The sequence below is a fragment of the Mustela erminea genome, chromosome 21 (genome assembly GCF_009829155.1).
Source record: "Mustela erminea isolate mMusErm1 chromosome 21, mMusErm1.Pri, whole genome shotgun sequence".
Lineage (NCBI taxonomy): Eukaryota > Metazoa > Chordata > Mammalia > Carnivora > Mustelidae > Mustela > Mustela erminea.
Window position 1 is genome coordinate 21,365,812 of NC_045634.1, and position 17,434 is coordinate 21,383,245.

Below are 17,434 nucleotides of genomic sequence, written 5' to 3' on the forward strand. Positions count from 1 at the left end.
TGGAAGAATAAATTTCCCATTGAGACTTGTTTGTTCTGTGAAGAATAACAAGCCTCTGATAATACCATAGCAAGATGTCCTTTTCCTATAAAACACTAGTACTCAATCTAAGTGAAGAAGTTTAAGAAACATGAAGGTATTTTTAAACTATTCACCTTGTAAAGAAGTTTTCTAACACTGTTCTGAATTATAGAATTATTTTTATGGGATAAAGAAATTCATTAAACATGTCACCTGTCTGGAAAAAAATATTTATCTACCCCTCCTTGGCTTCCTATCTTTGCTAACATTCTTTCTTTGCCCTGTAGGCGTCTAAATACTTTAAACAAATGTGCAGTGATGAAGCTGGAAATTAGTCCACATCGGAAGAGAGTGAGTATATAAAATGTATAATAGGATGGGAGGAAAGCGGGCAGACCAAAAATTGGATTGTGTTTTGTAGGAGGTTTTGTCTCTCAAACTCTTAATTACTTCCTTATTCCAAAAATCTACATTTTTTAATGTACATAATCCAGTCAGGTTTACCCAAGATCAAGTAGCCTTATGTAATTGAAACCAGTCCTTGCAGCTAGCCAGTAAATTGAGGTTTCCCTACTGTTTTGTTTTGTTTTTAATGAGATAAAATTGACACATGATACTACTAGCTTCGGGTGTACAACATAGTGATTCAGTATTTATATATATTACAATGTGATCACCACAACAAGTCTAGTTAACATCCATCACCGCAGAGTTATAACATTTTATTGTTGTGGTGAGACTTTTTAAGGTCTCTCTTAGCAAATTTCAAATATACAGTATAGTATTATCAACTATAGTCACCATGCTGTACATCACATCCCCAAAACTTATTTATTTTGTAACTGAAGGTTTGTACCTTTTGACCCCTGCCTCTGGCAACCACTAGTCTGTTCTCTTTGTCTATGAGGGTTGTTTATTTGTTTGTTTGTTTCCAACTGTTTTTGACAGGAACAAATCATCTTATTATTTTTTGTTGTTAATTCCGTGCCCACTACAGATTAAAGGAAGGAGGCTTAGGAAATCCCAGTGAATCCTCCATTATGCCCTTCAGGACTTAAAGCTAAAGTTCTTTGGAAAAACTCTCTTTCTTCCCACATGTAACAGTAACTGTTTCGGGGCTGCAGGGACGGAAGAGAAGGCTGGCTTGTGGGGTACTGAAGGATAATGGGAGCCCCGAGGGAGGAAAAGAGGTGGGGGAGACGGAGGGGAAGGGCAGGAGATCCCACACATTCTAGGCAAATGGTGGTGCATAGCTTCTGAGTATGAAATGTGAGGTCCTTTTATGAGCCCTTAAGAGAAGAGGTGGGTGTAGTCCTGGGAGTGAGTGTCACAAATTAGAGTAAACAGGAATCAGGTTGGTCAAAGAACTTATGTCTCTGACTGTTCAGAGTACAAGTTTTAATTATCCTAGAGTCCCTCACTTGCAACAAGCTGCCTTCTTGGGGGAGTTCAACCTTTTAAACAAATGAACTGGAACCTCAGCACCCACTGAGCTGTGGAGAGGAGTCCGTCAGTCAGCGTGGGATGCTCTCTACTTATTGTCCTGTGAAACGTGGGTCATGTGACATTCTCCACACCGGTGGGAAAGACCTGCACCCTTCTGAATGGTGCCTTTTGATACCCCGCCTAGAGGGCTCAAATGCAATAGTCTGTCATGCAACATAACCCAGAGTCTCACCCATAAATCAGGCAGAGTCAGCAACGATGTTACTTCACGTTTTCGAATGTTCCATGCTGTCAGGACTGGGTATTTGTGAAGCCTTGTTAAATTGCCTGGAGCATGTCTGAGGTTGAAACTTCACAGGACACGTGTGGCCTTAGCTCCCCACCCCGTGTCTGGTCAGGGAGGGAACAAAAAAGACCAGGTAAGAAGCTGAAAAGTGTCAGACTGAAAAATTGTGGGGGCTTATCCCCTAGCTTGGTGTCTTCACTGGTCTGTTAGGAGAAGTTGTACACTCTTAGGGTGGCTACACATTCTGGTTATCATTCTTCTTAAAGATTTGAAAACTACCTTTTTTTAATTGCAAAAGAGACTATAAACACATGCTATCAACAGACCACAGAATTGGAGGCAGACCAGAGGGAGTCCTACCCGTTGCTGACTCCAGTTCCAAATATTTTGCATGCCTGGAATTTTCACAGATCTCAAGAGGTTTCCTCTGTGAGCCATTAAAGAACAGCCTATAGATCGAGCAGTTTCTACAAAATAACTCTTATTAGCCTGAAACACCCGGGCAGGCTTTTTCCTGAGGTACATCTTTGTAATGTAAAAAAATAATAAAATCATCATCCAATCAAATAATAACATAATAAAATAAAGATACAAAGGGGGAATTGACACCAATGGCATATTATGAGCCGCGTCCTGGGCCTCTGGCCTGGGCACGCATCCTGCTCCCTGCTGTCTGCCGGTCCCAGTGATGAATGCCTCCATTCTGTCCTTGCAGAGCGAGGACTCGGACGAGGACGAGCCTTGTGCAATAAGCGGCAAATGGACTTTCCAGAGGGACAGCAAGAGGTGGTCCCGGCTGGAAGAGTTTGATGTCTTTTCTTCAAAGCAGGACCCAGCCCCCAGGGCCCCCGATGACACCCCCCTGAAGAGCTCGGCGAGCCATGAAAGCATGCTGACGGACCTCAGCGAGCGCCAGGAGGTGGCTTCGGTCCTCAGCCTCAGCAGCACAGGCAGCCTCCCTGTGCATGCGCCACACGCTGGGGACACAGCGACACCCCGCACGAACTCTGTCATCAGCGTCTGTTCCTCCAGCCACTTAGTGGGCCACGATGACTCCTTCTGCAGCCTGCCCTCTCCCAAGGAACTGTCCAGCTTCAGCTTTGGCATGAAGGGCCACGAAAAGAACGCCAAGTCCAAGACGCGCAGCCTGCTGAAACGCATGGAGAGCCTGAAGCTCAAGGGCTCGCACCACGGCAAGCCCAAGGCGCCTTCTAAGCTGGGACTGATCATCAGCGGGCCCATTTTGCAGGAGGGCATGGACGAGGAGAAGCTGAAGCAGCTGAACTGCGTGGAGATTTCGGCGCTTAACGGCAACCATATCAACGTACCCGCGGTGCGCAAGCGGAGCATCTCCAACTCCACGCAGACCAGCAGCAGCAGCAGCCAGTCGGAGACCAGCAGCGCTGTGAGCACGCCCAGCCCGGTCACCAGGACGCGGAGCCTCAGCGCCTGCAGCAAGCGGGTGGGCATGTACTTAGAGGGCTTTGATCCGTTCAATCAGTCCACATTCAACAACGTTATGGAACAGAACTTTAGGAACCGCGAGAGCTACCCGGAGGACACAGTGTTCTACATCCCGGAAGATCATAAACCTGGCACTTTCCCCAAAGCCCTCTCCAATGGCAGTTTCTCTGCCTTGGGGAATAACAGCTCCGTGAACTGGAGGACCGGAAGCTTCCACGGCCCCGGCCACATCAGCCTGAGGAGGGAAAACAGCGACAGCCCCAAGGAGCTCAAGAGACGCAATTCCTCCAGCTCCGTGAGCAGCCGCCTGAGCATCTATGACAACGTGCCGGGCTCCATCCTCTATTCCAGTTCGGGGGACCTGGCCGACCTGGAGAACGAGGACATCTTCCCCGAGCTGGATGACATCCTCTACCACGTGAAGGGCATGCAGAGGATAGTCAATCAGTGGTCGGAGAAGTTTTCAGATGAGGGAGACTCCGACTCCGCTCTGGACTCGGTCTCTCCGTGCCCCTCCTCTCCTAAGCAGATACACCTGGATGTGGACCACGACCGAGCCACACCCAGTGACCTGGACAGTACGGGCAACTCACTGAATGAACCCGAAGAGCCCTCGGACATCCCGGAAAGGAGGGATTCTGGGGTTGGGGCCTCCCTGACCAGGTCCAATAGGTGAGACCCTTGCTTCCCTCTGGAGATTGGGGGGGGGGGGGGCAGGGAGGGACTGCTTCCGCCCTTGTGTGGGGGAAATGGGGTCAGGTGTGGCATTTGTAGCCCTGCTGGTTCCCAAGAAAAGTGACAGACCAGGAGATCTAAACATCCAAAAAGCATAGAGACTGTTTAGCGGGTACAGTGTTTCCGTTGGGAAGGAGAATGTAAGCCCTGGGGGTGACTGCTGGTGATGCTCGTGCAGCAGTGCAAAGGTGTTCAAGGCCTCTGAGCTGTACACTTGGTGGTGGTGTATTTTCCCCCAGTGGGGGAAGGGAAAGAATGGGATGGAAGTTGAGTCCTCTCTGTTCCTAAGACGAGACACCAGCGAGCAGCCACTGCGGGTTTTGCATCTACCTGTTGAAGAGCCTTTCTCACTCCCTCCCCGACTCTCCTCCTGCAGGCACAGGCTCAGGTGGCACAGCTTCCAGAGCTCCCATCGGCCGAGCTTAAACTCCGTGTCTCTGCAGATTAACTGCCAGTCGGTGGCCCAGATGAACCTGCTGCAGAAATACTCGCTCCTAAAGTTAACCGCCCTGCTGGAGAAATATACACCTTCTAATAAGCATGGCTTTAGCTGGTAAGGGTTAATTAACTGTGCTCAGTCAACTAACTGGAGGGGTTTGGGGTCAGTTCCTTGAAGCTGTCCCAACTCCAAGTATGTAACAGTTCTGTCCTTTATGGATACCTTTAGACGATCACCCAAATTGAATGTCTGCATTCTTGAGGCCCTATTTGATGCTGCTCAAGCCAGTTGCACTTTAGGGAATAAGCAGTGGAATTGCTTGAGTGAGTTTCAGCTCTCTTGATTGAAAAATCGCTGGTTGTTGGGGTGACTCTCTCACACTGTGGAGCTGCCTTCTTCCCAGGGTTTGGTAGAACCCACCAGGGCACCTGGGTGGCTCAGTAGGGTAAGCATCCGACTCTTTTTTTTTTAAGATTTTATTTATTTGACAGATAGAGATCACAAGTAGGCAGAGGTAGGCAGAGAGAGAGAAAGGGAAGCCGACCCCCCACCGAGCAGAGAGCCCGATGCGGGGATGGATCCCAGGATCCTGGGATCATGACCTGAGCCAAAGGCAGAGGCTTTAACCCACTGAGCCACTCAGGCACCCCAGCATCTGACTCTTGATTTCATCTCAGGTCATGATCTCAGGATCATGAGATTCAGCCCCTCATTGGGCTTTGTGATCAACAGGGAGTCTGCTTGAGGATTCTTTCTCTCTCTCTCCATCTCTCCCTCTGCCCCTCCCCCCTCTCTAAAATAAATAAATCTTAAGAAAAAAAAGAAATAACCCACCACAGATAAATATATGTACAGTATCAGATCATACTTCTGCAAAGAAAGAAAGAATAATTTTGTTCATATCATAGGATATTGAGAGCAACTTTGAAACATTTGACATTTATAGCATTTGGCCTTATAACCCTCTTCGTGTATGTTTTTAGAAATCATTTTTGATGTAAATATTTGAAACATCAATCAAAAAAACCTGCCTGTGCTAAAAAATTCAGGGTATGTTTTTTTCTAATAGAATCTTAAACAGCGAAGAATAAACACAAGGGATCCACTGCTCTGAGATAGTGTAGACTAAAGTATATGTGAAGGTGAAATTCATCAGATGAACATCAGATGTTCATCATACTTTCAAGAATACGGCCCTTGGGGGCACCTGGGTGGCTCAGTGGGTTAAAGCCTCTGCTTCAGCTCAGGTCCTGGCATCCCAGGGTGCTGGGATCGAGCCCCACATTGGGCTCTCTGCTCGACGGGGAGCCTGCTTCCTCCTCTCTCTCATTCTCTCTCTCTGCCTACTTGGGATCTCTGTCAAATAAATAAATACAATCTTTAAAAAAAAAAAAAAGAATACGGCCCTTGGCGTATACAGCACAGCTGCAGACCATTAGGTCACGTGGGTCATGCACGGGACCTGATATGTGCAAAACTTAAGTTCTCTGCTATCAGTGCGAAGCAGACCCCTCCCCTGAGATTGACATCCAAGTGCATCTCAGTGTCTGCAAGGTATCCTTCAGCCTTTTCACTTTTCTGAGTGTTTATCGTCCCAGTTGCACAATCTGCTTTTTATAAAAACAGAAGCAGCCCATTTCTCTTAGTAGCGGCCAGAGGTACCCGGAGAGTCAGCAGTGTACTAACTCTCCTCAGGACTTGTAGTGAGTTTAACTTCAGCATCAAAGCACCTCCCGTTCAAAGGCTGTTATTATGTGAGCCTCGCTAAATACAGAAGTTGTTTGTTCTGAATGACAGAAATAAGTATTGACCGGTTTATCCCCACATGCTTCAGATTCTCGGTGGAGATCGTAATGTGTTCTTTGCACATTCCGCCGCCAGGCTTTTCTCCCCCGACAAAGCGAGTATTATACACACTTAGAGCTGTGATACCATATACTTAGCTGTATGGAAATGCAAATTTGGCTAGGCGCTTTAGTCTTACCTTTTGTAGGGCTCTAAACGGTAATGTGTCGTGGCTGTGGGGAAGCCCTCAGCAGGCAAAGCAGCCTGTCTTCTGCAGTGTTCCTCTGTGCTCAAAGCCCGGTTTTCCCTGCTGGCTGTTTAAAAATACATATTTTACATTCTCGTTTCTGAGTTGCCCACCCCCTTCCCACCAAACCCTCAAGAATCTGAAAGTCCGTAATACTTCTCAAGTTCTGGTCAGTTTTTCCAGTGAGTCAAAACCAAATGTAAAAGCCTCGCATTGTGGGATCCGTGGAAGAGGGAGAAATTCTATGCAGTTCTTTTCCTGTTCGGCCTTGCCCTTTCTTGTCCCATTTAGAGAGGTCACTTGTAGAGCTGAAATTTCTGCTTGACAGCATTAAATGCATGACATCGGTTTCCTGCTGTTCCATTTACTGCTGGGGCTGGACCTGGTTTTAGGACTCCGGGGAGCCTGGCGGAGGCTCACAAAACCTTCATTGTTCTTTTCCATCTTCCTTTAGAAACCTTAAAGATGTTATACTCTCCGGGGTCATCAGCAGGAGGATTTATTTTGACTTCGGGTCATTAGCTTGGCCCCCACTGTTGAGCTATGGAGTTGGTTTTCATTATGTTGGACCAACACCACGCATCTGCTATTTCCTCATCCAGCATTACATGATCCTTTTATACCTTAAATGCTTTGAAACTCATCAAAAACTTAGAAATGATTCTTATCCATTTATAGGACAGACAGGAGCATGTTTTTCAAGTTGTCAAGAAGTGCCTTGTTAGGGTCCTGAATGTTTTCTGTTTCTGGTCCTTCCTGTGCTGCCATTTTGTGAGGAAGCCCATCGGCTCCCTTAAGAATATAGATCATGTTCTCAGAGGTTATAGTGGAAAGAGAATCCCCAACAGAGAAAATGTTCCTGGGTCTCATAGCCCCCAACTCTCAGAAGATCCAGAATAACCCTGTCCCACGGAGCTGTCTGGGATGGTGGAAATGTTCTATATTGACTCCTCTGGTGACTAGATGGCCACAGATGGCTCGTGAGCGCTTGAACTGTGGCTAGTACAACTGAGGAACTAAATTTGTAATTGTATTTAAATAGCCACCTTATGGGGCGCCTGGATGGCTCAGTGGCTTAAGCCTCTGCCTTCAGCTCAGGTCACGATCCCAGGATCCTAGGATCGAGCCCCGCATTGGGCTCTCTGCTCAGCGGGGAGCCTGCTTCTCTCTCTCTGCCTGCTTCTCTGCCTACTTGTGATGTTTGTCTGTCAAATAAATAAATAAAATCTTTAAAAAAAATAAAAATAAAAAAAATAAATAGCCACCTTATTAGCACAGATCTAAAGGCCAGAGGGTTTCCCTGCAAAGATGGATATGGGTATACAGACAAATAAACATCTCTCCCCACCCCCACTACTGGTCTTTAAATAGGGCAGTGCCCAAGTTCATGAAGAGGATCAAGGTTCCCGACTACAAGGACCGGAATGTGTTCGGGGTCCCTCTGACAGTCAATGTGCAGCGCACGGGACAGCCCCTGCCCCAGAGCATCCAGCAGGCCATGCGCTACCTCCGCAACCACTGCTTAGAACAGGTGAGGACCGCTGTGCGCAGGGCCTGTGGGACCGGTGAGCCTTGGACTCAGTCTTCCTTTCTGTAATCCTGCCATGGAAATGCTGCTTCTATCCTGTCATGTCATGTTTTTCTTCCTACAGGTTGGTCTCTTCAGAAAATCCGGTGTCAAATCCCGGATTCAGGCTCTGCGTCAGATGAATGAAAGTGCCATAGACTGTGTCAGCTATGAGGGCCAGTCCGCTTATGATGTGGCAGACATGCTGAAGCAGTATTTTCGAGACCTTCCTGAGCCGCTAATGACGAACAAACTCTCAGAAACCTTTCTGCAGATCTATCAGTGTAAGTGTTCTTTGATCTCCACATTGTCAGCCTTGGGGAAAAGAGGGACCAGCTGAAACCTGTGGCTTCCTTTCATGCCGTTCTTTGGGACCCGCACGATGAGCTCTTCGAAATTTGTGTCACCGGTTTCTTCCTTTTCTCCTTGTTTGTGGAACAGGTTTCTGTATACCTGTTGAATAATGCAAAAACAAATTTCCCTTACCGTTCTCTAATTACCGGTGCAATTACACATTCTTACATTCTTTTGGGGGGGGTTGGGGAAGAGGAAGAGAGAAAGAAACTTCAGGAGGCTCCATGCCAAGTGCAGAGCCCAATGTCAGGCTCGATCTCATGACCCTGAGATCATGACTTGAGCCAAAATCAAGAGTCACACTCTTTTTTTTTTTTTTTTTTTTTTTTTAAAGATTTTATTTATTTATTTGACAGACAGAGATCACAAGTAGGCAGAGAGGCAGGCAGAGAGTGAGAGAGGGAAGCAGGCTCCCTGCTGAGCAGAGAGCCCGATGCGGGACTCGATCCCAGGACCCCGAGATCATGACCTGATCCGAAGGCAGCGGCTTAACCCACTGAGCCACCCAGGTGCCCAAGAGTCACACTCTTAACCCACTGAGCCTCCCAGGTGCTCCCCAAATTCTTACATTCTGATCCAGGAGCTCACACTTTGATTTGCTTCTAGAACAGTGTCATGATGCTTAGAAGAGCAGGTACCAAGATATTTCTGTTGATTCGCATCTCTGTAGCCGGGCCTGTTGTGTTTAAAACTTCACAGGTGTCTGTGTGTTTTATCTTGCTGTAAAATGAATAAATAATCTTTTTCTGTTATTCATCTCCGCTTCTGCCAGAAATACTTGGGAAAACAATACCCATGCCCTTCTCACTTTTAAGTAAAGCTTAAAGCAAACAGTTGTCTAAATTAATGATCAAGATCAGGATTATAGCATTTACAGCCACGTGTTTTTCTTGGCTCATTGTGGTGTTACAGCGATGTAATATAAAAGCAGCTTCTCTCTTCGTGCTCAAACTGTCTTTAAACCAGCGCATTGGACTTTATTTTATGAGAAATGGAGCTGATCTGGATTATTTCATTATTTGTTTCATCCTTTCAGATTTTATGAAAACACAGGTCACATTTTCCCCACCAAGGTATTTGTTATGTACTGTAACCATGGAGCTGTTTTAATCAGTTTGTGCTATGGAGCTGGACTTGAGTGACTTGATTTTTCCACCACATGCCTCTTAAAAGACAGATTTGCCTAGTAAAGGAGACCTGAAGGTTGGGTCCAGCTTTTTCTATGTGTATGTTATTTTACTGGCTTGTTTCTCAAGCATATATTTTTATACTCATTTCTCAGTACGCTTTCCAAAACTTAAAGAAATTACTAGAAAATAGCTGTTGTTTCAGCTAAGTGTTTTAGCAACTTCCTTTCTGCATTTTACAAATGAGCAGATCAGTTATAATTCTGGAAAGTCCCCAGAGATACTAAGCATTTTGTGTCCAGACTGAGAGAAAGTTTTTATTCCTTTGTACATATCTTAGATATGATTTTTCACTGAGACTAAACCAAAGTATAAATGTGTGTAATGTTTTCAGTAATCGAGAATGGTAAACTAGGGATTTCTTAAAAAAAATACTTAGAAAAGGAGAACTAATTTCCGTAAACCCAAAGAACATCATATCTGGAGTTGAACTCCGAGGTGGATTTAGGGGAGGATATTGGCATTGTAGGTGTTGAAAAATTTTCAACTCCTCCACAGACAGGAAATACTTGAGGCTAGTGACGCTGGTGGCGGTCCCTAATTTCTTCCATATTAACCTCAAGTACACTTTCTGCAAGTGCTTATTCAGTACTGGGCACAAGGTCTTTGGGGCCGATGTTTGCTTTGGGACGTTTCCTCGCAACGTGCGTGGACAGGCACTGAGCTGACCGGGGAAATGCTGGTGTTGTACAGGTGTGCCCAAGGACCAGCGCCTCCAGGCCATCAAGGCCGCCATTATGCTCCTGCCTGATGAGAACCGGGAGGTCCTACAGACCCTTCTTTATTTCTTGAGCGATGTCACAGCAGCTGTAAAAGAAAACCAGATGACTCCCACCAACCTGGCTGTGTGCCTAGCGCCCTCCCTTTTCCACCTCAACACTCTGAAGAGAGAGAATTCTTCTCCAAGGTATGGGCCCAACGAGATGTGCACACAATACGCTCTGTTCTTCAGACCGGGGCGGCCTACCCTTCCTTCTCGGTTGTCCCCCAGGGTTTGCTGGATTCACACCTGAGCAAGCAAATAGGAGTTTGCCTCCTTCCTTCACAGCCCTCCTTTCTTGTCAGTCCTGGGGGTGTGAATTTCTAGACAATTTCATGGCAACCAGGTTTTGAGAATTAGATTTGGGTCTGTGCTTTGCCCTGGCAAGTGTTGGCCCTGACCCTCCATGGCAACCTCTGTGACCTTGCCGTCACACTCTCTGCCAGCCAAAAATCACGTGGATTTCTTGATCTCAAAACTGGATGGAAATAAAGGTGCTTGCGGCTGTGGCTTCTGCCGGCCAGAGAAAGCCAAGCCCCCAGCCTGTGCTGGAAGTTCTAAGGCAGTTAGCTGCGTCTCAAAGAACTAAGGATAACAGTGAGCCTCAAAGCCAGGACATGGCCTAAGCCCATTGTGTGCAAAGCTTCTCTTTGGATGTATGTAAGCTGGGAGTGGCTGAAGAAGTCTGAGGATCTGGAAAATATCAAAGGCTGTTATTTGCTCAGCACTTACTCTGACCCAACCACCGGACTACACCCTTGACGTTCATTCTCTCATTTAATCCTTGTCACAATTCGAGGAGGTGAAGATCCTGGCAGGGAAGTGAGACTGTGGGGAGGGTCAGTTTAATAAGTAACCTGCCCACATCTGACGAGGCAATGGCCCAGCCCATTGGAACTGTTTACTGCTGTGCAGGCGTCACGTAAGGGCCTCACAGCGGGTAGGTCAGAAAGGAGGCCCTCACTGGACTGTACCCTGTACCTCCAAACCATCCTGCTTATCCTTTTCCTCAGCTCCAAAGGTACTGGGCAGTTGCTCTTTCGCTACAGGCCTGAGGCCTGGTTGTGCTAGGTGAAGTTAGCTTTGCTTCTGAAAGCCATACAATACTTAAAATATCTTTTTATCTCATTCTCATGTGAACTGAGGCATACCATCTTCAATAGGATAGGGAACTAGTGATGAGCAGAAGAGAGATCAGATAAGATTAAGACAAAACCTCTAGGAAACAATAGATGGTCCCCTCACCTTCAGGAGGGGGATTTTATTTAAGCTGTAAAGAATAGTGACACTATTTACTACCACATATGCCTCCTCTCCATACACCCCTTGAAACTGCCTTTCTTTGTCCCACCAACATACTCAGACCTTCCAAGCCACCCTATTTAAATAGGAACGTGTTTAATGTGATGCCTTACAAAAGCCTAGATCTCCCTGAAAACTGTCCCTTTCAGGTTTTTTTGTGCTTTACTGATAAAACTGAGGAATTTTAGTGATCAAAGTAAAGCTCTCCTGAACCTCTTAGTAACACATAGGCTCCAGCAAGATGGGTTTTTTTTCCCTCTCCTTTGGGTTTCCTAGAATAACATATTAATTAAAAACACGTAAATATTTGAATCTTCACCCTCCCTTGTGTCTTCTGCTTAGGGTAATGCAGAGAAAACAAAGTTTGGGCAAACCAGATCAGAAAGATTTGAATGAAAACCTTGCTGCCACTCAGGGTCTGGCCCATATGATTGCTGAGTGCAAGAAGCTTTTCCAGGTAAGGAGCTGGGGAGCTTTGTTATTTGTTGAGGGTAACATAAATCATTAGGACAAAATATGGGGCACCCAGCTTGTTCACATCTTACCAAAAGATTTTTCCTCAACTGGAGATGATATACATAGCTTAAGAATGTCTTTTTTTTTTTTTCCTTTTCTAAGAACATCTTTTCTCTTTAATAATGTATAAGCTCTTTAGAGTTGATGTGTTCAATGAAAGTTGCCTGTCTCCATACCCCTGACTTAGAAAGCAAAAGCAACCAGTGATCTGAAATAAATTCTGTATCTGAAAAGCCACCTCCTCCACGTAAAAACCACCTGGTACTCATCATTTACCCTCCTACTGTGACTTTCCAAAGCAGAAGAACACCTTACATGAGAATAGGCTTTTTAGATACCTCTGTGAAGGTGATGTGGCCTCAGGATACCCAGGGAGATGGGCAGGCCCAGCCCTCACCGTATGGGTAATGGAGCAGTTGGAGGGCCCACGCTGCCCTAGAACCTGGTGTGTTGCCCTCGCACCGCCCCTTCCACTGATGGTCATCAGGAACAAGTACAGGCACACTCAGCTCCTTTTGGTCTCTCCCGTCCCCCACAGGTTCCTGAGGAAATGAGTCGATGTCGGAATTCCTACACGGAGCAGGAGCTGAAGCCCCTCACTCTGGAAGCGCTGGGACGCCTGCATCACGATGCGCCGGCTGACTACCAGCACTTCCTCCAGGACTGTGTGGACAGCCTATTTAAAGAGGTCAAGGAGAAGTTTAAAGGCTGGGTCAGCTACTCCACATCTGAGCAGGCCGAGCTGTCCTATAAGAAGGTAAGTCTTAGCCCTGTTGTCAGCTTGTTGTGTTCCAGTGGTCAGGGTTCAGGTTCCACAGGTGAGACCCTGTGGCCACCTCAGCTCTCCGTGGAGATCTGTCACTTACTCCCGTCCTTGTAGACCTGGCAGGCCAGGTGATTAGGTTCCCCAGCTAAGAGTAGAAGCCAGGTCCCAAGGAATCATAGTTATCTGTTATCAAGTTATCAAGGAATCATAGTTATCTCCAACACTTGTTGGAGGAACCAGACCATTTTCTGAAATCCTTTGGTTCCACAGAATCACTGTACAGTTCCCTGGGCTCAAGGTATTGGGCGTTAGGGCATTCTATGACATGCTTCAGTTTTTCCGTGATTTGATCAGAATCCCCGTGCACACTCCTCTTTTCTCAGCCACTCTTCTCTTGGCCCTTTAATGAGTGCGGATTACTTGGGGGGGAGATTAACTTGTTAGGACTAAAAGCCCCTTGAGGGCAGGGACATCTTGTATGGCTTAGCACGAGGCCCATGATAGTATTTCTTGATTCTGTCTCTACCACCTTGAAAAGAGAGAAAAAGTGGAGAGCATTTAGATGGCCATGCAGGTGTTAGCATGCAGATAAATGATCTTAGTTTTCTTGCATTGACCCTAATATGAATCCCAGGAAGAGAGATGTTAATAATTTTGACCGGAAAATTGGTCAAAGGCCAGGTTTTCTGGCCTGCTCCTGAATATACCTAAGGACACCAGCATATAGGTAATAATTAGTCTGCAAACACGTGACTGTAAATACAGCTGGCAGTATGCCTTCAAAGTGTAGGTGTGTATGAGTTGTCTTAGCACTGAAAAAAACATCCTCTTCAGGTGAGCGAAGGACCTCCTCTGAGGCTTTGGCGGTCCACCATTGAAGTCCCTGCCATGCCTGAGGAAATCTTAAAGCGCCTACTCAAAGAGCAACACCTCTGGGACGTAGACCTTTTGGATTCCAGAGTGATTGAAATCCTGGACAGCCAAACTGAAATTTACCAGTATGTCCAAAACAGTATGGCGCCCCATCCTGCCCGGGACTACGTTGTTCTGAGGTAAGAGCTTCCAGATGGATCACTGTAGCAAGGATGCATCTGGTGTCACTGAATGTGATGAGATCGTAGAATTATGTGAAGTAGAAGATAAGCTTCTGTTGAACCCTTCCAGTACGGAAAATGTATCTATATGTCTGCCAACCGCATGTTCATCCCTGAAAATAATTAGAATGCTTTTGGAATTGAACTCAGAAATAGAGGCACATTCGGGGCACCTGGGTGGCTCAGTTGGTTAAGCATCCAAATTCTTGATTTTGGCTCAGGTCGTGATCTCCATATCGTGGGATCGAGCCCCGCATTGGCCTCTGTGCTTAACACAGAGTCTGCTTTTCTCCACACTCACGCTCTCAATCTCTCTCAAATAAATAAATAAAATCTTTTAAAAGTTTAAAAATACAATAAATAGAGGCACAGTCAATTGGCTGTGTTCACTGGTAGCAGATTCTTGCCCCTTTTAGGACAGATTTTCTCGCTAGAAACCACTATTGAATGCATAAGCCAGGAAATAACATTGAAGTCCCAAGGGAGCTGTGGTTAAAGCTGAACTGTATATAATCTGTAAACTCTCTGGAGACAGTATCGAATGAGGAATTTCCAAAATCCTTTAGGAAATGGCACATCATTAGTCCAGAGCTTTCCAACAGAGCACTACTCATTTGGATGTCCACGTGCTAGTACATTCGTGAAACGTAAAAATGGTTTTCAGTCCCATATCATCTTGGTTCTCCTTCAGAGAACTGGTGTGTGAATATAAACACGCTGTTGCGGCTCCGTATGGAGTTGCTCTTTTGAGAGCCCTTGGACAAGTTCAGAGGAAGCCACCTCTCCAGGACTGGGTCACACAGCACAGGAACTGATCCTGCCTCTCAGCTGTCTCTTCTGACACAGGGGCCCATTTTCAGCTTGGCTTCTAGGAGAATCCATCTTTTTCCCTCTGGTTTTATCTCTACAGAACATGGAGGACCAATTTACCGAAGGGGGCATGTGCCCTTTTACTCACGTCTGTGGATCATGACCGGGCCCCTGTGGCAGGGGTGCGAGTCAACGTACTTCTCTCCAGGTATCTGATCGAACCCTGCGGGTCAGGGAAATCCAAACTCACCTACATGTGCAGAGCTGATTTAAGGTAGGTCCTGGTTCTCATTTTTGTGATATGGTGAGGGTCAGGAGGAGGAGGAGACTTTTTGTCTGGTACAGAGAATGGCTTACGTGAACACATCATTGTATCTTATCTACTCCCTAAAGAGCAGTTTTCATAAAGTAACCCCTTCCTGTTTCGTGGTCTCTGTGAGACTGCTTCCTAATTTCGATCCCTTAGAGAAAGTGGTAGTACACTTCTGCCGTACATTTAAAACCATAAGAACTTAGAGCTTGAGCTAGCAAGCAGATGATTCTCATTTTATATTCAAAGGTATTTAAAATCTGAATATATATGAATAAACCTGTGTTTCAGTAATTAATCGAATGAGTGCTCATCCCAGAAAACTCAGTGAAATTCAGCAGTACAGCCAAAACATGAACCTCTCAAAACTTTACAAGTGGTTAAATTCTTACTTAGAGTCTTTACTTCTCGGTACATTTTCAGCCATCTGTGTGATCAGTTTTTGTTCTGTATGCTCGAGCTTTCCTTGAACAATGTCACTCAGCCTCTGTACTCAGTAAGTTGTTCCTTGAGGAACTTCTGGTTCCAAAAGGGCAGTGGGCGTGCCAGGAGGTTACCCGGGCCTACCAGGAGTAATCTTTGTTTACGTGGCTTTTGGATCAAGACTTGGAAGTGTACTCAGAGCTCCATCCGGCTTCTCTCAATGCTTGCCAGTGCGGAGAACCCATCTGCCTTTCCTTTCATTGCAGGGGCCACATGCCAGAGTGGTACACAAAATCTTTTGGACATTTGTGTGCAGCCGAAGTCGTGAAGATCCGAGACTCTTTCAGCAATCAGAACACTGAAACCAAAGACACCAAATCTAGGTGATTATGGAAGCCGAGTGGCTGTGTCCACTGTCCGGACGTTAGTTTCTGGACGCCCTTTGCCAGTCCTTGGAAGACTGGGCTCTGAGTCTAGTCGTGAAAAACTAAGAATAAACTAAGATGGCATGTGGGGATCAATTGTAGCGATTTAAGACGTTTTTAAAGCTGCTTCCTGTTTGTTGAAGGTCTAGATTATAGACCTTGACTGGAATATATAAGACTGTGCAAAAGAAAAAAAAAAAGTATTCTTATTCAAATTGCTTCTGAGAAGCAAAACTATAAAGACGTTACAGAAAATAATGAAGATACTTCATTCTCTTGCGATACCGGTGTCTGTGTCCCTATGTCATTGTATTTGCAGCGTGTTGGGGGACTGGTGTATCCACTGGAGTAGATGGTCCTCTTCGAGCTGTTTCTCACTGAGATGAGCAAAGAAAGGTTTGCACAGAGGAGTGTGTGTATGTGTGTTTGTTGCTGGTTGAATGGCAGAGACGTAAATGTTGGATGCGGTGTCTGGTACACTGGGAGCCTCAGAGAAGGATTTTGATGCGTCAGGTTTAGTTTAACCTGGAATTTCTGACTGCCCGTGGACCCATCCAGAAAGGGGACCCAACACCCTTGTTCACTTACTTTTTTTCCTCCAAGTTCTTAAGCACATTCCTTTTTTTCTTTTTTTTTAAACCAACCTCTTCCCCTTACAAATAATTGTAGTCCATTGATTCCTGTGTCCCTTCTCAAACACGGTTGTCTTTAGACCTGATTGCAGATAGTGATAGAGTTTTTAACCAGTATGAATTAGCTCAGGAAAGAGACTACCCCCCTTTCCCCCTACCACACTTACTAGCTCCAAAGCACAGTTTCATTTGGGGTTTTTATGTTTGTTTTATAAGTCAAGATAAAACGATTCAACACTCTTAACATCTACTCCCGAATCAAGCCTCAGAACGTTTTACCTGTTGGAATGCTTTGTGTTTTCATGTTTATAACCAAAACTCTTGAGGACACACCAAAAACCTAGGAAATTATATGTATCCCAAGGAAATCCCTGTAAATTTAACCCGCGGCATTAAAATTTAACAACAGGTGCTGATTGTTGTTATTCGTGGCATTTCTGAAAGCTACGCATGCTTAGTTGTTGGATTTGTCCTTTTCAGCAAATAGTTTTTCTGGTGTTGCAACTTTTTTTTTTTTTCTTTATTTTCCCTGCATTTCTTTTTCTTTTCCTTTGTAACGATGCCCTTGGATTATATTTTAGTGGTAAAGGAAAATAGTTACCATAGGGAAAAAAAAACCAAAAAGCACCAGCACAGTTTCTCGGAAGGGTAGGTGGTGTTGGTCCAGGTTGCACTGTAACCATACAGACCGACTCATGGGACAGTATTAGTGAATTTTGTATGGATCAGAAGTGCATAACGTATGAGTGAGAGTTGTAAGAAGGATTTTTATGTTGTTATAATCTAGTTACCGTTGTCAGTGTTATTTCAAAGGTTCTTTGAAGAATTTGTGGGGGAAGGGAAGATTAGAGTTTTAAAATTTGAG

At 45.6% G+C, this 17,434-nt stretch overlaps 1 protein-coding gene across 4 annotated transcripts in view; it reads left to right on the top strand.

Moving 5' to 3' along the window:
• The window catches only part of DLC1 (DLC1 Rho GTPase activating protein), a 410,622-nt gene extending 393,436 nt beyond the window's left edge, over nt 1-17,186 (top strand). For all 4 annotated transcript variants that reach the window (XM_032328905.1, XM_032328907.1, XM_032328906.1 and 1 more), the window contains 11 exons: nt 309-372; nt 2,469-3,889; nt 4,329-4,505; nt 7,795-7,954; nt 8,076-8,274; nt 10,225-10,438; nt 11,936-12,050; nt 12,648-12,866; nt 13,710-13,927; nt 14,880-15,053; nt 15,779-17,186. In XM_032328905.1, the coding sequence (XP_032184796.1) occupies nt 309-372; nt 2,469-3,889; nt 4,329-4,505; nt 7,795-7,954; nt 8,076-8,274; nt 10,225-10,438; nt 11,936-12,050; nt 12,648-12,866; nt 13,710-13,927; nt 14,880-15,053; nt 15,779-15,899 (3,082 nt within the window). In that variant the 3' untranslated portion in view covers nt 15,900-17,186. The remainder of the gene's footprint in view (nt 1-308; nt 373-2,468; nt 3,890-4,328; nt 4,506-7,794; nt 7,955-8,075; nt 8,275-10,224; nt 10,439-11,935; nt 12,051-12,647; nt 12,867-13,709; nt 13,928-14,879; nt 15,054-15,778) is intronic.
• Nucleotides 17,187-17,434: the final 248 nt, after the last annotated feature.